At 51.6% G+C, this 25,004-nt stretch overlaps 1 protein-coding gene across 1 annotated transcript in view; it reads left to right on the top strand.

Annotated features, from left to right (window-relative positions):
- The first annotated feature begins 6,570 nt into the window (after nt 1-6,570).
- Nucleotides 6,571-25,004, top strand: part of Adamtsl2 (ADAMTS like 2) — a 29,852-nt gene continuing 11,418 nt past the window's right edge. Inside the window, exons 1-11 of the mRNA XM_021155855.2 lie at nt 6,571-6,742; nt 8,913-9,003; nt 9,591-9,733; nt 10,406-10,481; nt 11,188-11,290; nt 11,959-12,104; nt 12,233-12,356; nt 14,670-14,750; nt 17,008-17,183; nt 20,927-21,284; nt 22,786-23,158. Of these exons, the coding sequence (XP_021011514.1) occupies nt 8,914-9,003; nt 9,591-9,733; nt 10,406-10,481; nt 11,188-11,290; nt 11,959-12,104; nt 12,233-12,356; nt 14,670-14,750; nt 17,008-17,183; nt 20,927-21,284; nt 22,786-23,158 (1,670 nt within the window). The 5' untranslated portion in view covers nt 6,571-6,742; nt 8,913. The remainder of the gene's footprint in view (nt 6,743-8,912; nt 9,004-9,590; nt 9,734-10,405; nt 10,482-11,187; nt 11,291-11,958; nt 12,105-12,232; nt 12,357-14,669; nt 14,751-17,007; nt 17,184-20,926; nt 21,285-22,785; nt 23,159-25,004) is intronic.

Here is a 25,004-nt window from a genome sequence, read left to right as displayed (position 1 = left end):
CCTCTTTTTACAGCTCCTTGGGCTGACTTCAGGAAATCACCTTCTCCTGTTGCAAATGTCTTAGGGGAACTGTCTGGCAGGCACCCCTCAGCCCCCAGCCAAGGAGCAATGGTGTGTGGTCCGGGTTTCCCAGGCTGACTCTTTCTCGGGTTTACTTATGATCAGCTCCTATTGCTGTCTGTCACTGTACACAGGGTTTAAACCCATAGTCTGAAGGCTTCCGTCAGGTGCCTTTACCTGTACAACCCTCAGTGTTCACTCCCAGTGCTCTGGAATGGGACAGTCCTTTAGTCCCTTCTTGGTAAGCTGTCCCTTGCTCCCCAGCAGAGGCAGCCACCACTATTGATTTCTGCCAGGGCCTGGACTTAATCAGTGGTTCACACACTGAGCCCATTCCAGGGTCTGGCTCCTTTTCATTCACCTGCACAATGACCCTGAGATCTGTCCTTACTGTTCTACTGCAGTTCCTTTGGTGGCTGCGTGGGCTAGAAGGCTATCCTTTACTTCCATCCCCCTAGTACCTAGACCTCGAGCTATAGCAGGCTCAAGGACCAATACGCACTTAGTGGGGAGCTGAGGTTGTGGACTCCCCTGCTCTGTGAAGGCCTGGCTGCTCCATTCCCCATCCCCCATTCAACTACCAGCTCCCACATCCCTTTCTGGAAGTACCTTGTCTCAAGTTGTCTGAGGCCCATGCTCATAATGAAATAGTCAACTTGAGACACCTGGTCCTGTGTTTCTCTTGCCTAAGACTTTCTCAGGATTCTCTCAGGCCCTGGAGGAAGCTTAACTCTCCCAAGCTGTCCATATCCACACCTAGACATGACCCCAGCCCTTGAGAATGCTGCTCCCAGAAGCAGCTGCTCCCCCAGCTTTGGCTTCAGGACAACACCTCCTGTTCCTTGCTGTTCCAGCTAAGGCCTGGTTTATTCCCAGCCTGGACGGTATGTCAGAGGTGAAGGCTGTGGTGATCGACAGGAGTGAGGCAAGGGGCTTCTTCACTCTTCCTCTGGCCTGTCCCCCAACCCGACCTTACATCCTTCCTATTCTGGCACTCACCATGATGACAGAGATGCTGGAGTTGATGCTTGTGCCCTAGCAGTGGCTCTGTCTGCCTGTCTCCCTGCCATAGTTCCTTCAGGCCCAACCTAGTTTTTTGTGTGTCTTCAACAAACACCAGAGGAATGAATGGCTGTTAAAAGAATGAATGAAAATCCAGGGAGGTGGGGCTGATTTTAGTCTGGCTTTCTAGGGGCCAGGTCCCTTTCCAAATGGGAAAACCAGCCTCTGCTATATGAACGCTGGTAATGGGGGCTGGGGAGGTTCGTGGTTGCCCCTGAGCAATTCAGGTGGGGTCTTTCCTGACTCTCACCTCTCCTCTCACTGGTCCACAGTCCTAAGTCAACCTCAGCTCCCCACAGTGTTCAAAAGGGTCGTAGGAACAGTACTAGATGTCAGGAACTCAGGGAGGTGGCAAGAAGCACATGTCCCAGAGCCATAAACCCCAGAAGCAGGAAAACATTCCACAGCTGTGTGTGCGCATGTGTGTGTATGTGCATAAGTGTGTGTCTGTGCATGTGTGGGTATGTGCATAAGTGTGTGTGTGTGCAAGTGTGGCTATGTGCATAAGTGTGTGTCTGTGCATGTGTGGGTATGTGCATAAGTGTGTGTGTGTGCAAGTGTGGCTATGTGCATGTGTGGGTATGTGCATAAGTATGTGTGCATGTGTGGGTGTGTGCATAAGTGTGTGTGTGTGTGCATGTGTGGGTGTGTGCATAAGTGTGTGTATGCATGTGTGGGCGTGTGTATAAGTGTGTGTGTGTGTGTTGCAACTATGGGCTCCAAGCCAGGCTGTAAGCTTCAGGAAGAAAGGGAGAAAAAAAAGGAGGTCGGGGAGAAGGAAATGGAGCAGAGCTGTACATATGTTATAACCATTAAAGAGGAAGGGGCTGAGGAAGGGATATCCCAAAGTAAGGAGACAGGTGGCTGGGCCTGGGGCAGCAGGAGAGTCCCCATATAAAGGCTGGACTGCAAGCTGCCCTCCAAAGGGGTGGATGTGTGTGGCTCCCGTCCCAGCCTGGCTGCCTGGCCACAGACCAGCTGACTCTGGAGAAGGCATCCAGTTTGAACAGGACTGAAATGACCCTTGGGTCTCTCCGGAGCAGGGGGAGTGATTTGCCCAGAGACTGGGGTTGGGGTAAGTGGAGTAGAAAGCGCAGGGGGCTGTTCTGGGAGGAGGCCTTCCCCCGGAAACACAGAGAAGGCACTAAGGGTCCACCTGGGCAGGATCAAGGCCAACAGATATAGGAGCCCCTACTTGCTAGTTCTGTACCTGCTCTGAGTGTTAGTCCAACAGACCTCACGGCTGTGTCCCCAGACCATGAGGGCCCTGAAGTACATGGACATGGTCCAGAGTGTGACTGTTTCTTCATGGTGCACATGGATCTTGAAAATCACACATACACACAGGGTCTATCCAGGGCTAGCCATGTGCCAAGAGGTCTTCAGGCGATGCCTCATAGGTCTTTTGGCAGCCAGCAAGTGAAAACCTCTGCCGTTTCCATTTTACAAGGAAGAGATTGAAGTCCAGATAAGAGCAAGAACTCATATCACGCTTCCTCTCCTTTGTCCTATAAGACCAGAGGGGCCAAAGCTGTTGCCTTCATATCTTGGCTCATGAATGGACCCAGTGAACTCTTGGAATGGCCTGGCATCAGTGATCAAGGGTCCCAGGTGACATCCCTTCTCTGCCCAGCAGGTGGCATGGTCCAGTGGGACCATGTAAGGGTCAGCCTCTAGGCCATAAAGGCTGAAGTAAGGACTGACAAGTGGTTCCCCTTTCTCTAGCCCCTCGGCTAAGGGAGTGGCTGGGTTTTATAGAGGTGCTGACATGCATGGAATGCTGAGCGCTCAGCCTTCAGGACAGCTGTCTGTCTGCCTAGCCCAGGAGTGCTGTGCCAGCTGCTGTATTGGCCTCCTCCAAATTTTAAACACCCGGCCCACAGTAGTGGGTCACCCCAGAACGCAGAGGCCTTATTCCTTTCTGGGGTCTTCTGAAGTTACCTGGAGAATGTGTTTCAAGTTCTATCTTTGAGGTCTGTGCCTATGTAGTCATAGCTGTTTTATGGCCCCATGAGCTTCTGCTGGCAACTGCATAGGGCTGAAGTGCTCAGTGCAGACCAGCCCTCTACTAAGAACTGGGTCCTCTGTCCCATGAGTTGGTTGGGTCTCATCCTGGGAAGAACTGTTACCTTTCAGACCCAGGTGTTGGAGCAGGGCTGGGGTTTGAACTCCAGATTCCCTGCTGTTATCTAACCTCCAGACTGTCTGGCAAATTCATTTTACGTGGCTAGAGGAGACAGCCACAGCCTAGGTTCTTCTCTGGACCCAGGAACTTCGACATGTCTGTTTAAATCTTCTCCACACAAAGCCTAACTCTAAGTTTTAATATAATACTCAAACTTCTAGATTTAATTTGGCTTGAAAAAGGTATTTCAAAAGCACTTTAAAAAATTCACAGTTTGACCTCAAAAAACCCTAACTAACCAAAAAGGTCTAATCAAAGTTTACTTTTTGTCATTCCTTATTACACATCTCTTAATCTCAGGATTAGAGGATACAGGCTAATGGCAGAGGAGTTAGTGGGGGTGCCCATGGGTTCTTTGGGCAGGGGACCTTCTCCTAGGTTTGCAGGTCCAGTGGGTTGTCCCTAGCTTTTGCTGCTGTGTCCAGAACAACCATAGGCAAGCTGTGATCTTCCAGGAGTCTGCAGTACCAGTATTCCTTGGCTAGCCATAACTTGAGTACCCAGCCTCTCAGCTTTCGGTTTATGGAGTACCAGCCACATCTCACCTCTGGCCACATTAGGTCTTCTAACCCTGTTCTTGATTTGATTTGGGGGGGATAAAGGAGCCCCCTTTTCATGCAATCTCAGACCACAGTCAAAGTCAATTGAGACACAGGCTTGGGTTTCTCAACTTGAACTTCATATGTAGGCTTCACAAAAAAGCCAGTATTCACGGACAAGATCGGTGAGAATTCAGTTTTCTGCTTTGTGGTCTAGCCTAGTACATGCTACGCTATTTCTCACCTGGTCACCCAGGAGTACGCAACCCCCATTCCTGGGCAGCCTACAGTGAGTGGAACAGCAGAGACTCAAGAATGTCCATCCTTCAGCTTTTAGCTGAACCTCAGAAGGAGTCCCAGCCTCAAGTCTGATGGGCCATTTCAGCCAAATAAAGTCATAGGTCCTTGTGGAGAGCCCCCCCACACCCCAGAAAAAGAAGCTTCAGAAGAGCAGGTTGGGGGTCTAAACATGTATGGAAGAGTCAGACAGGAGCCAGAGCAAAGCCACTGGCTCCTTCGGTGACTCTAGGTTACCTCAGGCCCCAGAAGCTTGGTGGATGGAGTGAGGAATGGGGGTCACAGTGGTCCCCTGGACTGCATGGACAGGTCATTTATGAGACTCAGCGCAAAATGTCTCCACTCAGAAAGCAGGACAAAACTTTCTCCTTATCAGTACATTTCTCCTGGCACAGCATGACATTTCATTGTTTAATGCTATACAGCTTTGGTTCAGGGCACTTGACAGTTGAGTATCCACCCTCATCGGTATGAGGGAACACCCTGAAGATACAGGGTAGGGGAGGAACCTGGTAGGGGGTGGTGGTGGTGGAGTTTAGTCTTTTTCAATCTCTCTGAAATCCTCAGCCCATTGTGGACCAAGTAGTTATGCTTTGACTGCCAGGGAGTCTTGGATCTGGAAGTCCCTAAGGATCCTCCATAGGGAAATGAAGGCATAGCTAATGCACGAAGCCAGTACCTAGAGGGTCACACACTCGTGGGCATCACAAAGGCTGTGATACATCTCCACAGGTCTGTCTTCCAAGTGGCCAGGCCAAAGGAAGATGCCGAGTGGGCATGTCAGTTGGCTGTGGGGTCCCTCCTAAGGGAAACGGTTAGTCACCCCGGTACTGGAGCATGTGGGAGCCAGAAGTGCCAGGAGATCTTGGGTCTGCTCTAGGGTGTACAGGGTCTGGTAGTCAGCCAGGGTGGAGGAGAAGTGGCAGAGGCTTCCAGAATAAGGGAGATCTGATCTGGGTCTGCCAGTGAGATCCTGTGCACATGTACATGCATGTGTGTGTGCTGTATGTCAGGTTATAGAATGTCTGTGCTTCATCTTACTGGCCCCAGGGGGCAGTGTGAGCCTGGATAAGGGTCATGGGAGGTCAGGGTGATAAAGAACAGAAGCTGAATACCTTAAGGTCATAGGCAGAGTGAGAGCTGACCCTTTGCCCCCTGTCGCAGTCTAAGCTGGAAGAGCCAGCCAGCATCTTTGAAGAACCAGGCAGAAGGAAAGGGTGTGTGGCAGAGCAGTGCTGCAACCCGTATTTGTCACAACTTTGACTGGTGGCTTTAGCAGATCACTCCACTCCCCAGCCTCAGTTTCTCCTCAGTAAAGTACAGATGATGAAGATGCTTGTCACCTGATTCAAGCCTCACAGAGAGGCAGGGTGTTGATTGGTTTTGATTGGTTGCTTTGTTCTTGGATGCGGTCTGGTGGCCAGACACAAGACTTCCCCAGGGTATCACTCTTAGCAGCCCAAAGAGGCAGCTGAAGAAGCTTATCCTGCACAAAAGAAGGGATAGAGGGAGGGACAAAGGGAGGGACAGAGAAAAGGAGAGGACTTCCAGTCCCCACTAAAGGGACATCTGCATGGTGGAGACAGAGGCATGGATGAACTGGCTCAGCCAGCTTGTGGGATGTTGTTTCCGAATCACTTAGCATTTGAAGGTGCCTGTTTTCCAGGATGGGGTGCTTCAGAGAGCAGGATATGTCAGAGCAGACATCTCACCATCCAAAGTCTGCTTGGATTTATAAGACTTCAGCTCTAGCTCAGCAGGAACAGAGCTCTGGAGTCCTGCTTGCTTGCCAACAGCTGCCCAGCTGCTGTGGGGTCCAGCCAAGCTGGTACCAAACATCTGCAGAATACCCCGTGCCGACGATCTTCCTAGGCATCTGGTCAATAGGCTGTAGCCACCTCTTCCTCTCCCTGGAGCCATTGGTTGGTTGATCTCTGGATGTATCTCAGTTCCTCGGTTGTTCAGGTCTGTTTTCCAAGGACGGAGGGTGGCCTGCACCCGTGCAATGTCTGGACCTCTGTGTCTTCCCTGTGAACAGGAGCCGAAAGCCTGGACATCACATGGTTTCCAGCCTTCTCTGGAAGCTGAAGTTAGATGGGTGGGTCAAGGGGGCTCTGATCCACCACTGCCAACCTCCCTCCACATGACCTCAGGCTAATTGATCCGTTAGGGTCAGTCACTCTGGACCTAGGCAAGCCAGTCTCAGGCTCACTCACTGATCCTGGACTGTGGCAGCAGCAGCCAGCAGGCAGCTGGACAGCCTGGCCATACTCCAGAGGAGCAGAGCGGGTTAAAGTGTGCGCCCGGCCAGCCGCCAGCAGGCTGGGCGGGGGAGCAGCGGTGGGAAGTGTGAGTTCCTCCCCGTCTGCCTGACAGCTATAAAGGCAGCTGCGGCCACAGAGCAGCCACTGGGCTGAGAGCCCCTCCTGGGAACCCCCTCCCTTGAATGCTCTTTGAAGTGGGAGAGGGAGGCAGCTGGGGAAGCAGGACCAGAGACAGGCAGAGCCAGCACATCTCTGCACTCACCTTCCTGCACCGTGCACCTGGCAGTAGCTCTCACCCTTTTCTCTGGGAGGACAACCTGCTGACCCTGGGTGAGGTAGGCCACTACATACTTGTCCCTGCTCATACTGTGGTCTTTGGGAGGTGTGAGATGTAGCTCATCCCAGGCCAGCCAAGCTGTTCAGAATGGGGCCGGGGGATGTCCCAGCCCTTGGTGAGGGTATTCAACCACAGAGAAAGGGGGGAACAACCTGTGCCACACAGTGGCAGGGTGGTCCTGAGGCAACAGCCTTGGTACTAGCAGTTGCTGTCTGGTCTGCAAAGCCATGCTGTGGTGGGCCTGTTGAAGGTTTTGGACCCTAGGGAGAGATGGATCCTGTTTGAGCTGGACTTGGCTGGAATCCAGCAGTGTCTGGGAGCCTTAATGAAAACCAAGTGTGAGGCTGACTGGGCACCTGTCTTTGGCAGCAGCAGGGACTGGGGCGCCATGGAGGCCAATGGGACGATGTGAGATGGGGACTCTGTGCTGGAGTGAAAATGGGGATTCAGATGGAGACCTTCAGTGTCGGGGGTGGGGTGGGGTGTAAGGGTGATGCTGACCAAGTTCCTGGACACCTGCAGGAGAAGGAGGGAGGGAGGGAGAAAAAGAGGGAGAAGGACAGAAGGACAGTAGGACAGTTGGTATCAGGGCTTCGAGGGTGCTGCCCATTTCCAGACTTTCTTCCCCTGAAATTGCTCGGTGCGACTGAGCCCCTAAGTTTGCTCTGTGGTATGTGTGTGTATGGTGGGGAAAGGGGCAGTAGGCTACCTTGTTGTGTGGCTTTGGGCAAGTTGCCTTTTTTTTTTTTTTTTTTTTTTTTTTTTTTTTTTGTCTAACTTACCAGTAGATGACACCCACCTGGGACAAGCTACGTTAGCTTCCTTTCTAGGCCAGGGTTTAAACTGAGGTGCACAGCAACCATTCTGAGAGTTGGAGCAGCAAGGCTGGAAGCTCTCTTGATTTGATTCACCTTAACCCTTGGTGGGTGTTTGGGTTTGAGGGGCTGGCTTGTTGGGAGGGAGTCAGGAGCAGGATTTCTGGGCCAGGTGCAAGCTGTACCTCCTTCTGCTCCTCCTCCATATCTCTGTTCTCTCAAGAAAGAAGGGCCCTGAGACAAAGTTTGGAGCTAAGACGAAAGGATGGACTATCCAGAGACTACCCCACCCAGGGATCCATCCCATAATCAACCACCAAACCCAGACAATATTGCATATGCCAGCAAGATTTTGCTGAAGGGACCCTGATATAGCTGTCTCGTTTGAGGCTATGCCAGTGCCTGGCAAATACAGAAGTGGATGCTCACAGTCATCTATAGGATGGAACACAGGGCTTCCAATGGAGAAGCTAGAGAAAGTACCCAAGGAACTAAAGGGGTCTGCAACCCTATAGGTGGAACAACAATATGAACTAACCAGTACCCCCAGAGCTCATGTCTCTAGCTGCATATGTAGCAGAAGATGGCCTAGTCAGCCATCATTGGGAAGAGAGGCCCCTTGGTATTGCAAACTTTATATGCCCCACTACAGGGGAATGCCAGGGCCAAGAAGTGGGAGTGGGTGGGTAAGGGAGCAGAGCGGGGGGAGGGTATAGGGGACTTTCAGGATAGCATTTGAAATGTAAATAAAGAAAATATCTAATAAAAAAAGAGAGAGAGAGAGAAGGGCCCAGACCCCTGAGCTGTGTTGCACCTGAGGACCAGATTGCTGGATACTTGGCTGTGAGGGTATTCCTCTGGGAAGGGAAGGCTGCCATTGCTCAAGGACCATGGGGCAAGGGACAGGTAAAGGCAGGGAGGAGAAGAAGGGTATCCCGTCTATAACCGATGTAAAGCAGGTAAAACTCCCAAGGCGATCCGAACTAGACAGTGGGCTGAACCTGATTAATAGCTCTCTTCACAATGACCACTCTACCAGGCTGGGCTTCCAGCCTCCTCAGTTGTCTCTGTTCTCCACAGCCAATCTCCAGGGGCAAAGCTTGGCAGAAGCCCTCCGATGAAGGGTGGCTCAGACTTGGCATTCACACCATCCCTTTGTGCCTAAGCAGGGCAGACATCTGTAATTACTTACCAAGCTGCTTGCTGAGCCCAGATGGTTGGCTCAGTCCCTCTCACATGGCAGCCACTACCATAGGATGCCAGATAACCTTACCAGTTGAAACATTGGAAGAACTGGAGAGCTTATCTTCAAAGCAGAGCCTGACCTGGTAGTGACGGGGTCTTGCTTTGTAGGATGGATGGCAGACGGCAGCATTCACACTGGGCTTGGTCCTTGCTGGCTGTAGCAGTTGTGACTGGGGGTGCGGCACCTACTGAGGCTTCCGTGAGTAGTATGCCATTGTCCAGTCATTATTGTCCCCACCCTGCTACCCCCCAACATGCTTCTCAGCTAGGTGTTGAGCTCATACTGGAGTGGGCTGACTTTGGAGGGCTGTGTAGCAAGGGTCGTGCCCAGGGGTATTGATGTTCGCTTTGGCTCCAGAAACTTGTTCAGGGTGTTGGTCAGACCAGCCCCTGACCTGGGACTCTGGCCATCCCTGAGTCCCTGACCAGCTCGCTAGAGAGTGACATCTGTCTAGTGTCTCTCTTTCCAGCAAGGGCCTAGTATAAGGCATGTGGACAGGAGGTGTGTATGGGGCGAGCCTGCAAGTGCAGATGAAGTGTGGGCCGTGAGGGAGAAAGCAAGACAAGTTAGATATGCCTCAGGTACCAGCTAAATCCAAAAATGCTCAGCCCTTAGATGGGGGCACATGTGTTCACCAATGGAGTTCTCTCCAGCCATCTGAGAGACCCGCCCACCAGTCCAATAGGAAGATGCCTCATCCTCTTTCCCCTCAGCTGCATCTTCAGGTTTCTTCTGTTATGGTTGAGTCTCTCCTTACTACTGGGGGGGGGGTGCTTTTCACCCAGGACAACAGCCCCACATCCAACAGCCTAGAGGGAGGCGCTGACACCACTGCCTACTGGTGGGGGGAGTGGACCAAGTGGACAGCATGTTCCCGCAGTTGTGGGGGCGGGGTGACATCCCAGGAGCGCCACTGCCTGCAACAGAGGTGAGTTCACCAGAAACCCCCAAGGGTGCGTGGGGAGAGGCAGCCTGGCCAGTGGCCTGGTGGCTTTTCCTCTGGGCTCACATTTGATGTACGCAGGCTTCTCTTCCCGTAGGCATCCACTGGGCAGAGAGCTTCTGACAAGTCCTTAACAATGGTTTTCTGGGGTGCTGGAGAGGGAGTATCAGAAAGCAAGGACTGTTATAGGGCTTTGCCACTGAGGAGCAAGACCCCTTGTCTTCTGAAGCATGGAAGAGCACAGGGCAAGGTGCTAAGAGCCTTTGCTTTTAGAGGGACTTGGGTTTGAGTCTTATTTCTGCTATTTCTAAGCTGTGTGACCTTGGACAGGGCACTCAACCTCTCTGAACACCAGTTTCCTCATCGTGGTTTCATGTGAAGAGCATGATGAAGCCAGCTCCGATTCTGGGCACACAGGACACCATATGTATTTGCATGTTAGCACCACATGTATTTGCATGTTAGCCTCAGCAAACATGGATGTTACTCATTGGTTCTGTACAGTACAATTCTGTTACGGGTGCTGGGAAGACAGAGTGGGATCAGATGCCATCCTATGAGCCGGGGAAGCTACTGGAAGCTAGTCCATGGCTGAACAGGTATCGGGATCCACAGCTGGCCACCCAGCCCTAGTTCAGTACCACATTTTCCCATCAGGAGGAAGTCTGTTCCAGGCACAGGGAACAGGACCTGTGTGGGCACGTCCAAACGGTACCAGCTCTGCAGAGTGCAGGTGAGGCCCCAGTCTTGCCCTTGGACCATGACATCCAGTTGTTTAGGCTGGCTGATGCCCAGGCTCACGCTAAGTCCTTCGGGCACTCAAAGCTGCGTGTTCTCTCCCTTTCGGTAGGACGGCTTGGACTCCTATCTGTTCCTTGAACTCTAAGTGCATTCTCCTACCATAGTCCCATAGCCTTGGACATTTGAACATCAGACAGCCACAACAGCTGCCCTCTCTTCCTACCTGTGAAGCAGCCTTGGTGGAAAGCCACCCTAGGCCTCTCTTGCCCCAACTCTCAGGTGTAGCTGTGTGCACATTTTCATTGGCCTTGGCTGGACCAAGGTGGCAGAAGCTTGGGGAGAGGCATGGGTTATGCATGAGTTCTGAGAACACTCTCTATGGGACCAAAGTCAGTCTGAAACTTAGCTGCCTTTCCAGGAGCCACAGGGTATGGTGGTCGAGGTGCCAGTGCTCCCAGTCTTAATTGGTGTGCCTGGCTGAGCTGCTCCAAGTCTGCCTTTGTGAGCACATCCGTGGGATGTGAGAGCTGAAGGGGAGCTCATGGCTTGTCCTAGATAGGTTTCAGTAGACATCCATGAGTTCCTCAAGGAGACAGCCTCTAACCCAGTTTGGAATGAACTGTGGCCCCCAAGGGTCATCTGGTCACAGCCACTTCCTGCTCAGCCTCCCCTGGAGCCGGCCTGCCTTCTTCTTTCAGGAGTGTCCACCGGAGGGGAGGAGCTTCCGAGAAGAGCAGTGTGTCTCCTTCAACTCCCGTGTGTATGACGGCCGGGCGTACCAGTGGAAGCCCCTTTACCCGGGTACCTGAGCCTCAGGAATGAGCTCTGTTGGTGGGAGTGTGGGATAGGTCAGGCTTAGAGCCAGGACCTGTTAAAGCCTGTTGTGGCCATGTATAGAGCTCAGAGCTAACCCTATTTCTCTAGAAAAGGGTCTGGAGGTCCGTCCTCTCCCTCCCCCATGACCCATGACATCACCACTGACAGATTACAGAGCTGAGTTTCCTGCAAGGCTGGCCTCTGAGGTCAGGACTCTCCCACTGTCCCCAGAGCTTGGACAGGAATCAGCCCAGACAATCCTAAACGAGGACTGGCCAAGGTCCTGTGCTGTTCCTAGCCCACCTTTCTACCTCCCTCCCTCTCCCCACAGAAAGAAGAAACACATTTTTTTTCAGGCACACTGTAAATGTTCCAAACTCTCCAAACTCAGCACACGTGCTGATGTGTTCAGTTCCTAGTGTGGATCGCAAGTATGATGCCCTCTCACAAGGAGGCAGACTTTAGAACTCAGAGCTTGGGCCAGGCCAGATGATCCGTGTCTCATTCATTTCTGTTACCAATACTTTGTCAGGTCCTTTCTTTGCAAGCCTCACTTTCTCTATTCATGTAGTGGGAAGGGTGCTATCTCAGTAGGAGAGGGTGAATCTGGCACCCCCTTTCCTGATGCCCTGTCTCCCCCCACCTCCCTCCAGATGACTACGTGCACATCTCCAGTAAGCCATGCGACCTACACTGCAGCACCGTGGACGGCCAACGGCAGCTCACGGTGCCGGCCCGAGACGGCACTTCCTGCAAGCTCACCGACCTGAGAGGGGTTTGCGTGTCTGGAAAATGTGAGGTTGTTAAACATTGTACCAAAAGTATGGCTGTTCTCACTGCTGGCCACCCTGCCTGTCAGAGACAGTGGCCCCCCTGTATAGGCAGCCACAGTGCCCTCTCAGCAGCCTCTCTCGTTGCTTCTTGCAGCCCATTGGCTGTGATGGAGTGCTCTTCTCCACCCACACGCTGGACAAGTGTGGTGTCTGCCAGGGGGACGGGAGCAGCTGCACCCACGTGACAGGCAACTACCGAAAGGGCAACAATCATCTTGGTAAGGGCAGGTGTGGCAGCTTGGATGGGTGGGCGTATCCCTGCCTCTCACAAGGTTTCCAGCGTCAGCCACTTCCTCTCACGGGTCCTTTCATGCCCACCCAGGCCCAGGCAGAGGTGTAAGACTCCCTCCTACTGGCAATAAAAGGGGCTCTTTACATCACTTGCACACCAGAGGACACTTAGAACGGGGCTCACATTTGACCTCTGAGGTAGCCTTCATGGAGGACCAAATGCCCTGAAGGGGAAAACTGGGGCACAAGTCCTGGCGTGTGTGAGATTCAACTCTGGGTGTGCTGGCTTCTGGGTTAATCCTGAGACTCCCCTCTCTAGTGTTGTGTTTGTTGACCCTGTGTTTGCATATGGCTCTGGCCCAAGCCTCACGTTTGGGAGCTGAGCATGAGACAGACCTCCATGCATCGTTTGTGATAGTCAGTACTTAACCAAATGCATTGCTGTGTCCCAAGAAGTGTGTGTGGAGTCACACTTAGTTATTACAGAGGGTGACTTGAAATCCACTTATAGGATGGGGAAACTGAGGCCCAGTGTGGGAAATGCCTGCTCAAACTCCCCCAGGGAGGCAAGAGAATCCTATTGAGACCGCTGGAGGGCCTACGAGGCCAACAAGTCTTGGTTGCCTCGACATGAGGGGTGATCACAGAATTAGTGTGGGCTCCAAGAGTCCCATAGGAGGCCACCAAGAGTGAAACATGGACATACAGCCTGGGGAGAAGATTAACAAAAGAATGGTAGGCACAGCAGCTGCTTGTGTGTGTGTGTGTGTGTGTGTGTGTGTGTGTGTATCTGTATGCGAAAGACCTGCTAAAGGTGGGATGTGGTAAAGCTGGGCTGTTTGCTTGTTCTTCCTTTTATTCCACACACCTGACTGTACAACTTTCTGCTGGACTCAAGGCAGAGATGGGGTTAGGCATCAGAGGTCAGGAAGTGCCTCCCCCTGAGAGCTGTCAGATGCCACAGGCTATACACCGCCCACTAGACAGGGCTCCCTCTGAGGAGGCTGGGGCCGATGTGAAAGTAACCCCACTAATTCTGCTGAGTGTTTCCCCAACCAGGCACAGAGCCAGGTCTGGCCAGCATTAACTCATTCACGCCTGGAGACATTGCGACAAGGCAATTGCTATTACTGTTGCCCAAACCTGCAGAGAGAGCAAATGTTTAAGGTGACCTGAAATTCTAAGGCCCTGGGTTTTAACCTGGGCAGCTGGACCCTGGGTTCTAGCTGCAGAGTGGTACATCTGCCCTGACAGGTCCTAGGTCCCTGACCAAGCTCAAAGCCAGTCCTTATCCTGAAGTTCCTGGGAGTCAATATTAACTGCCCAGGAGTCTTGGAAACCACTTGCTAATTTAAAAATTAAATCCAGGTGGAGAGGTGCATGCCTGCAATCCCAGCACTTGGGAGGCAGAGGCAGAAGGATCACTGCAAGTTTGAGGCTACCATGATCTGCATAACAAGTTCTAGGTCAGCTGCTGTCACATGGAGGGACCCTGTCTCAGCAAAGTAATCACTTCGGTCTCAATCAGTATTTTGTCTTCTAGAAGGTCAGGGCTTCACGAACCTGTTTCCTCTTCTCACTACATGGGCATTGCCCTCAGTTTGCTACAATGGGGGAAGTGTGCACACATAAATGGCTCAGTGCTACAAATCAGAGCCCCTCGCCCTGGTTTCCAAGGAACCCAATGTGAGACACTGTCAGGGCAGAGTCTTTAAGTACTTGTAAGGTAGGGTGAGGTCATGGCCAAGGCAGGGTCATCTGGCCAGGGGTGGCTTGGGTGTGGACTCTGCAGCCTTCTATGGGAGATTCAGGAAAGCAACACCAACTCCACCAAATCCCCTCCTTCTGAGACGCCCCTCCTCTGCCAGGAGATGGCTCTGTTCTTATTAACTGTTTTCTGCCAGGTCTCCCTCCATTGGCAGCTAGTGGCACTTTTTTTCCCTGCCTCGCTCCTGCTCCCTGCCTGGATGATGGGGTCTGAGATGCTGGCAGTGTCTTCTTACAGCCCAGGCATGTGGACAGTAGCCCTTGTAGGGGGTCGGCTTCTATTTGAGCCTCTCTGTGTGGATGCATCAAGCCTTAGCTGTCAACAAGATGTTATGATAAGATGGAAGAGGTTGGGCCTTCCAGTGCCATGAGCGTTGACTATGGCAGGAACAAGCCCTATGCAGATGCCCTTAACGTGTCCAGAGCTCAGAGATGGCACTGATGCCAAGAAGTATCTTTGCAGAAGAGAAATGGCAGCTCCTTCTCTGTACTGCCATCCCTGGCTTTACTTACATATGTTCCTATGCCCACAGGTTACTCCTTGGTGACCCATATTCCAGCTGGTGCCCGGGATATCCAGATTGTGGAGAGGAAGAAGTCAGCAGATGTGCTGGGTGCGTAGGTGAATCTGAGAGGATGCGTATGGACAGAGAAGGGCACCTGACCTTCGCTCTCTTAATTGAGGAATGGGACAATCCAGGTGGCAAGGCACAGCTGCGGAAGGCAGCGATGCAGCCAGCTGTTGGGAAGGGGGTCCCTGATGTCATCCTTTGTATGAAATTGTCCTTAGAGGTGCTGGAAAGAGCCAGGGTGTGATATCAGGCAGTGAGTTCTCTATCACTAGAGAACCTGGTCCAGACATAATCCAGGGATCCAGAGGTAGGGTCTATTTGAGGAGTGAGCCACAACACTGAGAGGTCTAAGGTCAGGAGCTGCTGAGGAAGGATTTATCACAGTCTGTCTGTAGTGTCATGCTGACCATGCCTAGTTTCCTGAGGGAGGTGACACTCTAGGATGGAAGTGGCTATGTGGGACAGGCTATGGATGCAGTAGCACGGTGGTGAGGCCCCATCTTGATGACATTCTGCATGGGTGGTGTGTGAACCTGGAGAGGTGCCATGACCTGGTGACTGAAGCGCCATATGGGCAGGTACCTGTGAGCCATTCTACCATGGGCTCAGTCTTACCGAGCAGTTCTCCAAAATGAACTCAGCCTCAGGCTTAACAGAGTTCCATCACCCACCTGTCTTGCCTCCCATACCTCATGTACTTTAGCAGGACAGAGGTCTGCTCTAGGGATATGAAAAGGTGTGTGTGTGCGTGTGTGTGTGTGTGTGTGTGTGTGTCCTCAGATTGAGCCCAGCATCAGGCCCAACCCCAGCAAGTTTGCACATGGCTGGCTCCTGGCCCACACTGCTGGGGACATCTGTGGGCTGAGCATGGAGAGCCAGGCCTCCAGCCAGGCCAGTGGCTCTGCTGTCTGCTAGCTCACTAAGGCTGCAGGGAGGCCAGGAGACGTTGTGTTTTCTGAGCTGGCTGCAAAGTTCTCATTCTTGAAGCAGACACTGGAAATAGCAAGGGCTGGGAAAGCATCAGGAAGGAAGGGCCTCGCTGTCAGGAAACAGGTTCTGGATGTGGGCCCTGAGCTGAACCCTGGGCACAGATCTGGCAGCTGAGTTGGGACAGCCAGGCCCCAGCCGGACTTGGACCTGACGCTCCGTTCTGACGCTATTACGTTAAAGGCATTTTTCAGACGCGTCCTGCTTGTTGCGTCTGTCTGATAATAAATTAATTGCCCCGGCTCCTCTGCTTGGATTGCATCAGGGCCTTTGGAAACGGCACTCGCGTCTCTGGCGAGCCAGTTCCTGGAACCGGCTTTAAGGACACCCTCTAGAAGACAGAATGTCCCCCAGCACTGAGACTGCCTCCTCCCCTTCTTCCCCAGCTCTCAGGCTCAGGGAACCTTTACTTATCCCCCATAGCTTCAGGAAAGGCCAGCTTCTAGGCCAGTGTTTGACGACAGGGCATCTGGGAAATGGGCTGTCGGGGTGTCTTGGGCATATTCCTTTCTGGTTCTAACTTTCAGTTGCCTCCGGCCATGTCCTGAAAAGTGTCCAGTCACCTGCCTAAGGGAAATGGTGAGAGAACGTGTGCAGGCTCTGCTCTTGCCTGATTGGGTCCCCGGGAGGTGTTAAGCCCAGCAGGATAAACAGATTAATTGGGCAACAGTAAAGGCAGACCACTGAATGCTGTTGTTTCTACAAGAAGGGCAGGGCTGGTCAGCTTGGAGTGGTCCCAGGAAAAGACTTCTGGAGAGCATTGTACACTAGCCAGGACACACTTAAAGTGTCACTCTCTGTGGACCCTGGAAGAGGTACTGAGGTCCCCTCTTAGCTGCAGTTGGTACTACAACCAGAGTCCTTGTCAGTTTGTGCTTTCTTGTCTAGAATCTGGCTGGTACCTGTTGTTCACAGCTATAGACTCTCCTGGTCCAGACTGGCCACTTGGCCATGGCTCTAGCTCATTACCTTTCAATCCCTTTGGCTCATCTGAGACAGACAGAAGGGCAGGGTCAGCCTTCCCAGTTGGCTCTTCCAACCACCCAGACTGGCCTGTGGTTGTTTGTTTTAAACTGATAGGAAAGTGTTTGTGTCTCTTAGGTTTTCACTGGCCAGGGCCACATGCTGGCCCCAGGCACAGTGTCTGTCTGATCTCCTGTGACATTGAATTTCCTGTCTTTGGGTCATTTTGGAGAGGGAGGGCATGGCTGGCCACCCTTCTTGGAGCCTGTATGCTGACTCCTCCCTGTTTCTCTCTCCTTTCTGCTTGGCCCGTCTAGCCCATGTGACTCAGTGATTTTTATTCTTTCAGCCCTTGCAGATGAAGCTGGTTTCTACTTCTTCAATGGCAACTACAAAGTGGACAGCCCCAAGAACTTCAACATTGCTGGCACAGTGGTCAAGTACCGACGGCCCATGGATGTCTATGAGACTGGCATCGAGTATATAGTGGCACAGGGGCCCACCAACCAGGGCCTGAATGTCATGGTGCGTGTGCCACAGGCTTTCAGAGATGGTGGGGGGTAGTGGCTTCCCAGAATCCAGTTACAGGTGGGGGCTTGAGGGCCCTGAACGCAGCCATATTGCTACAGTCTGTGGTAGGGGTAAGGGGTTGTTCATTCATTCACCTAATCACTGTTAGCTTTCACATTCATTTATTCGCTCAGACTTTAGTTCATTTACTTTGTCTCCCATTAATTCATTAATTCATCTATCCATTCATTTGCTTACTCCCTCTCTCATCCATCTATCCATCCATTCATCCATCCATCCATCCATCCATCCACCCATTCAGAACTGCTGTTCTGTGCCATCCCATTCTGTGATCATTGGGAACCTCATGGAAATCTAAGGACAGGTGGCTGGCCTTATTTTTCAGTTGAGTCTTTTTGTCCCTCAAAGTTGTACTACCTCTATCGTACACAAGGTTGTATTTCCTTCATCGGGGCACAAGATTATACTACCTCCATTGGTATACAGTTTTTGGGGGTGCTTTTGGCCACTTCCTGCCCTGGATTCTCAGGGCTCTGAACAGCAGGCAGGGCAGAGTTTGGGCTTGTATGGCTAGTGTTTTTCTACAGTTGGCATCAAGGAGTGCAAGCCACTGTAGCTTCTCACCCCAGATCCATGGACACACAAATGAGCAATTCTGACATTCTCCAAGAAAGCTGGCTCCCCCCCCACACACACACAGTGTGCTCTGTGGCCTCATATTGTAGGTAGAGAACCTGGAGAGGTTTATACAGTCATTTACCTGTAAGTTGCAGGTCTGCCTGAGCAGGGCCCACTTGTCTGCTTCTCTGTTGAGCTGGAGACATCTTTGGGACATGCAGAAATTCCATGACACATTCCATACCCTACCCACATAAGCATCTCTGCTCTTCCTGCAGTCCAGTGGCAGGCTGTGCAACCCAACTGGGTCTATATAGAGCCTTCTCTACTGTGTTCCATAAAGCATAGGCAACATTTTAAGTTGCTTGCTGGGTAGACTAGACTGATATTACCAGATGTCAAATAAGCCACCTCAAGAATTCCTGCTCATGGTAGAGATTGCAAGCTGCAGAACCAGCACAGTGTCTCGTCCTATAGAATGGTCCTGTTATTTTGAATTACAGGGTGACTGGATCACAGCTGTGTACAGATGCTATGATTCACCCAGGTAGATGGAAACTGCTCTTGGAGGACTAGCAGGAGACTATTTACCACATTTGAACCAAATGTGTTCAACCTAAGGCCATGTTATGCTCTAGAAAAGTCACCACACCTATACAAAGCTCAGTAAGGGTCATTGCTTGGTTGGGCTTACTGCATTCCAGTGTACTCTGATGACAGATCACTGGGGTCATTTTATCACTGTCAGGGCAACATGAACTGTGTGATTGAATGTGGAGTGTGTTTTCTGTTCTTTTGTTCTTGAGGTCATGGTGTGATTACATCTGTGATACCAGAGGAGGCAATGGTAACTCTGATTTGCTCTTGGATATGTCATGGGTGTTTACTTATTGGCACTGTCAATAGAGGGCTCTGACCATCACTTACACATTTAGCAATGAGGGACCCAGTAGACACATTCCTGGCCAGACCTGGGTCATCCCTCTTGTCACTACTCATCCAGATGCTTCTGATGAGGACAACAACAATGGAAATTAGGGTCCACAGCCAACAACGACAACTCAGACCTGGCTCTAGAATGCCCAGCCTTCTCTCCAGGCAACAGTTGAGTAAGTAGACAGTTGTTGGTCCTTTAGAAGAGAACTGTGGGTTCCTCTGTCCTTCAGTGGATTCTCGGATCTAGAAACTGGTTCAAAAAATGGGGGGAAAGGGTCATAACCTTGTCTGAACAGCTGGTTCCGCCTCCTTCTCCTCTCGCTCAGCCTATCCCAATCAAGAAGGACCGTTTTAGCCCATGTGTCTACTTCCAAGGTGTGTGTGGGGTGTTTCCTTTTCTGTTTCCTGTGTCTCTGTGTCTGTCACTTGAGATACTGTAAGAGAGAGAGAGAGAGAGAGAGAGAGAGAGAGAGAGAGAGAGAGAGAGAGGTGTGAACGCATTGGGAGGCCACAAGAAAACTTCAGGGGCTGTCCTCACTAGCCTGTCTCTTGAGACAGGGTCCCTCACTGAGCCTGAGGCTCATCACTTCAGTTAGGGTGGTTGTCTAGCAAGCTCCAGTACCTCAAAAGTTTTGTTGTAGAAGTACGCAGGTTTTACATGGGTGTTGGGGTTTTGAACTTGCTTGAACAGCAAGTGTGCTCACCACTACTGAGTCACCTACCCAGCCCCTCTGTTACTGTTTTCTGTTGCTCACCTTTATCAATCCAGGGCCTGCTCATATCTACAGCTGCTGGGGAGTCCAGAACTTGCCATCACCCCTTACCACCAGCCCTGCCATGGGAGGGTGTCCCACACTGTCTTTCTAAATGCCATCGGTGTTGCTCAGCCACCCCCTTGTGAACAGAATGTTCTGGGGCTTCCTGGTAGAAGTGGTCACCAGTGAGTTGCCTGCTCTTGAATTACCCCTCTTGCATCTGCACTCAGTGTGAGCCTCATTCGCTCTACCCTCCCTGTTAGCAGGCCAGCATGTTGTTCCAGAGTGTAAGGGTGCTCCCGGTGGGCTGTAATTCTCCGGAAGGCCCAGGAACAACTGTCTATTCTCTAGGACTTCCCTGCTGGCTAAAGGACATAACCTTACCAGATACACTGGTCTGGTGGTCAGGAGAGGAGACTGGGCAAGGCCCAGAGAAAGGACACGCTTAGGAAGGAAAGCGTTCTATGTGCATCTCTCCCAAGGCTGCATTAGCTGTTGAGATTTCACTATTTCCAAGTATCTTGACCCAAATCTCTCTGTGAAGTCGGTCCCACTGCTGCAGCCTAACTCTGTCTGGTGGAGCAGACCTAGCAGGGTGAGAAGCTGACCCAGGCTCATTCTTCCTCTCTTCTGCCTTCTCTGTCCTGAAGCTTTATGCATCAGAGTTTCTTGACCACACCTGCAGTCATTTGCTTAGCCTGAAATGGTGTTGGCTCTCTTTGTCATCTTGCTCCAGTGAAGTGCCTTCCATAGTCCCTGATCCTGTCCCTAGACACCCTTGAGATGTCATCTGGGTGGTACTCATTCTTTATCTGGTATCCTGCTATGGCTTGTCTTGGCTTTGTTTAGATTTCTGTGGGTCGTTCATTGCCACCCTCCCGGGCCTTGTTGTGCTCTAGCCAGGTAGCTCCATGAATAGTTAGTCCTGCACCAAATCCACTACTGCCAGCTTCCAGATCTTAGGGAAGTGACTTTGAACAAAGGCTCTGAAGTCTGTCTAGGAGAGAGGTCACTTGTGGTCTCTGTAGAGGCCTTGATTATCTCCCAGTAGCTCCATGACCAGGTGACCCTTCAATGCTGTCCTGGACAGGGGCATGGTCTGAATTTTGGTGCCTCATTAGAGGCCTTTGAAGTCCTGGGTAGATTAAATGAGACCAGTGCTATTAGGATGTCTGGTTCATGATGGCAGTGACATGCAGTGTGTCCCCCATTTCCTGCCCTCAAAGTGACCTACCCCTCTTCCCCTTTTGGTGTACCTCACTCACAGTCTCAAGGCACAGCTGTCCTAGGACATTTGCATGAGGCCACATTCTTGGATCAGGTGTGATTCCTTGGGAAATGTACCCAGGGCTGTTTGGTCTCAAGGGTCTTTGGGTGTTAAGAAGGAGAGAGGACAGGAGCCGGGTCTCACTTCTTCTCCTTTCCCAGGTGTGGAACCAGAACGGCAAAAGCCCCTCTATCACCTTCGAGTACACCTTGCTGCAGTCACCTCACATGCACCACCTGCCGCCTGTCTATTACAGCTTCTCTGAGGCAGCCTCCCAGAGCACAGAGAGCACCGAGCGGCAGGAGCTGGACAGTGCCAGGCTGCTGGGCTTCATGCAGCACAATGGCTCACTCTACCGCCAGACCTCCTCAGAGAGGCTGGGCCTGAACAGCCAGTTGTTTCAGCCTCCAGCCCCTGAGGTGGAGCTAGGTCCAAGCAGAGGCCAGGAGTCCAACGAGGTGTGCAAGCAAGCCAGCGGTGGGGTCTGTGAGGGACCTCCCAGGGGCAAGGGCTTCCAAGGTGAGAAAGAGGAAGAGTGGGTAATGGGAAAGGCCTGGGCTCCGCAGGGGCAGAGGTCTCAAGTGAGAAGTGTTGGTCTTCTTTGAAGTCTGCGGAAGAGGCTAAGGAGAATTTCAGTTGCTTGCACATCTCTCTGGGCAGGCAGAGTGTGAAGTCAGAGCTATACAGCCATAATTCTGCAGATTGGCTATAGGGTCCTCTTGAACACCAAAATTCTCAGCTTCTTAGCTACTCAAATCCCTGTATACTGTGGTGTGTTTGCAGAGAACCTGCATTGATTATCAGAGCTGACCCCAGTACTAGATGCAGTGTGTGTGTACTGTGGGTAGCAATTGACTTTAAGTCAATGCAAGGTGACAAAGGATGGAACTGGTACATCAGCGGGTTAGGTATTTCTCTCGTTGTTTGACAAAATGTCGACTAAGCAACCCCAGGAAGGAGGGGAGGTTTTATTTTGGCTCCCAATCCCAGGAGATACTTTCCATCATGGCAGCAGGAGCTTAAGGCAGTGGGTCACGTTGCACCTGTAGTCAGGAAACAGAGGGAGAGAAAGGTAGCTGGTGTTCACTGTCTCAATTGACCTAATCTAGATAACTCCTCATAGACAAGTGTAGAAAGCTTGTCTCCTTGGTGACTCTAGAGCCTGTCAAGTTGACAATCAATATTAACTGTCAAAATCTGCTTAATATAGATATGTCTTCTTCTTCCTCCTCTTCCTCCTCCTTCTCTTTCTTCTCCTCCTCTTCCCCTTCCTTCTCCTCCTTCTGTGAGACTAGAACTTGCTGTGTAAACCAGACTGGTCTCAAACTCACAAGAGATCCATCTGTCTCTGCCTCTGCCTCCCCAGTGCTAGGATTAAAGCTGTACGCCACCAGACCCAGACAGCATGAAATTCTTTTTCAAAATATTTGGACCCTTCACCCTCTGATTCTTAGGATGCAAACCCCACATTTGCAGAGGGTGAACCATATATGGTTGTCTGAGTCTGATGGAAGGGATGGGCTTAGAGAGAGGAAGTGATCTGCCAGCTCTTCTACCCTGTGGCTCACTTGGGTAGCACTGGGCCTAATGGATGTTGCTGGGGGTCCTTGGTGTGTTGCCTCACACATACTTCTTTCCTGTGCTGGACTTTTTGAGGTTTATGTGTCTGTGTTCTCTCTTCCTAGCCACGCACCAGTCATTTAAGACTCAACCTAAGTTCAGGTTATATTATTTCATGAGCCTATAAAGATCCTCTTTCCAAACCAGATCTGATGCAGAACTTCCAGCCGAGCCTGGGCTTTGGGGACACTGCCAAACCATCTGCAGTGATCATTGGGTTTCCTATCATTCGATGATATTGGTGTCTTATGGAGAAGAACCTGGGGACTCCTGCTTTTTCCCTGCCCCATGAATTCATCCTGTTCATGTAACTCACCTGTCACACACAGGAATGTGTGGGAGTAGGAGGGACAATCAACACAAGAGCAGCATGGCTGTTGAAACACCTGTCTCTCTGCAGACCACAATGCCACCACTGGGAGAGCTCTCTCCGCAGACAAGGATGACCGGGAGATCAGTGCCCATTTCACCTCCCACGAGCTTCTCTCAGCCAACACCATCTCCGACCAGCTTTTGGGCACAGGCTCTGAGTCAGAAGAGTTCTCACTCAATGAGACCATGAATAGCATCTTTGCCCAGGGTGCTCCCAGAAGCTCCCCAGCCGAGAGCCTCTATGTGGATTATGAGGAGAATGAGGGGCCTGCTGCCTACTTGATCAATGGGTCTTACCTGGAGCTGAGCAGTGACAGGATCAACACCTCCTCTGAGGCCCCATTCCCCAACACCAGTGCCAGCCCCCCCAACTTGGCTGGGAACAGGACTCACAAGGCGAGGTAAGAGGCACTTCTCCTTGCCCTAGCTTACTGCCTTATGGAGTAGGAGTCATTGCAGGGGGATCTAGCTAGAAGGGCCAGGAACCTGGAGATAAGTGGGAAAGCATGGGTAAGTGAATCTGACATGAGGTTGTGAGTCTGGATTGTAACGTATCTTTCTAAAAGGTTGACAGTCCGAATGTCCCCAGATCTAAATGTCCTAAAGGGAACCATGTTGCTCACAGACTTCTGATGCTGGGATGGACTCAACATTTTTTATGCATAGAGCAGGGAGTGCTCACCACTACCATGAGTGTTAGGCTCTTGGGAAGGAGCTGAGAAGGGACTAGCAGCCACATAGTCCAGAATCCCTTAGCCACATTTCAAAGCGTCCATCTGTTCTTCCCCTTGCCCCCTTAGCCCTGTGGGACATACTGGATTCCTGGAGTCAAGTCATTAAAACAGGTTGTCAGCACTCAGAAAAGTGCAGCTCAGTGAGATGCCCAACCAACTGCCATCAAAGGATGCTGCTGGTGGGGACCAAAGATGGTCTGGGGAGATAATGGGCTGAGGGAGGCCATGGGGGAAACTACCAAGCCGAAATAGCCACATCTCCGAGTGTTGTCCAAACATAGGAAGTCAAGTCTGCTCTGGGAGCCGGTGAAATCAAAGGGACAGCCTAGAAAGGAAGGGCTATTTTCATCTTCTAGAGAGGCTTCAAACAATCCCAGGAGGGGCTGTCACCAGACACTTTGAGAACAGGCGTCTGGGATGCAAAGGCACACTCTGAAGCCTGGAGGGTGGTAGGAAGAGAATTTCTGGTTCATTTATAAACAAACAGTCATTTCAGAGCTCTGCTCTCTGGGGATTTCAGGAGCCTGTGTCCCGCCAGGCACTGGGCAAGAACCCAGAAAAGTGGCCACCGGTGTCTCAGAAACCATCACAGCTGAGGAAGGGGCTCTTCCATATCGGGGTGGTGATCGTTTCCAGGGTGTGGCACTTTTGGTGCACCTTCCAGCAAGAAAACCTGATAGGTACGCACTGTGATCTAAGCAGCACCCAGCACCCCACACGTGCCGGAGAGTGGGTGTAGACAGCCCCTCCAGAAATACCTTTAGAGCTTAAAATCCAAAGGGTTATTTTGAACCTGGCGGCTAGCTCTTGAGTCAGGGATGAGTCATGCAGGCTGTGGCTGAGAAGTGTGTAATTATATAAAGATGGAGGCTTCCACACCAAGCACATCTTCTCTCTTTTTGTTTTTTTTGGGAGGAATTTAAGGCTGCTCAAGGCAGTGTCAGAGGCCCAGACAGCTCCAGTGTTATCTGGGTCAAGCCTTAAGGACTAACTCTTCTCCCCAGTTTTCTCCCCCAGAGGGGTTTGGCCCACCCTCAGTTGGTGCTGTGAGTGGGTCCCACTGGGAGCTTAGGGCTGGGATCTTTTGCCTTGAGACGCCCCCCTCCCTTTCCCCTCAGTGTTGAAGCTTTGTTTATAAGCAGAGAAGGCGGCAGAGCTTTCCCTGCACAGAGCCTGGCTTAAGGACCAGTTTGAGGCCCAGGAGAGATGGCCCAGGCCCTAGCCTCCCTCCTTTCTGCCCCCGCCCTCCCCTTGAGAATTCATGGAGTCACATCAGTAAACTCATGACTGAGGCTCCTGGGGTAGATCATTTCCTGGGTTCTCAGAGCGTGACGTGCTATCAGGACAGCAGGATAGTGTTCATCTCCAGAGCACTCTCTTGGGAGACAAGAGCCAATCTGAACCAAATGCAGGCGCAATTCTTACCCACTTGACTAACAGTCCTTACAGATGTCTCTACCATAGATTCACCCCAAATGGCTTTTAGAATGTAATGGCCTATAACACCCACAGT

The sequence above is a fragment of the Mus caroli genome, unplaced genomic scaffold, assembly GCF_978045245.1.
Source record: "Mus caroli unplaced genomic scaffold, Mus_caroli_1 scaffold_2, whole genome shotgun sequence".
Lineage (NCBI taxonomy): Eukaryota > Metazoa > Chordata > Mammalia > Rodentia > Muridae > Mus > Mus caroli.
This window is presented reverse-complemented; position numbering and strand designations above follow the sequence as displayed.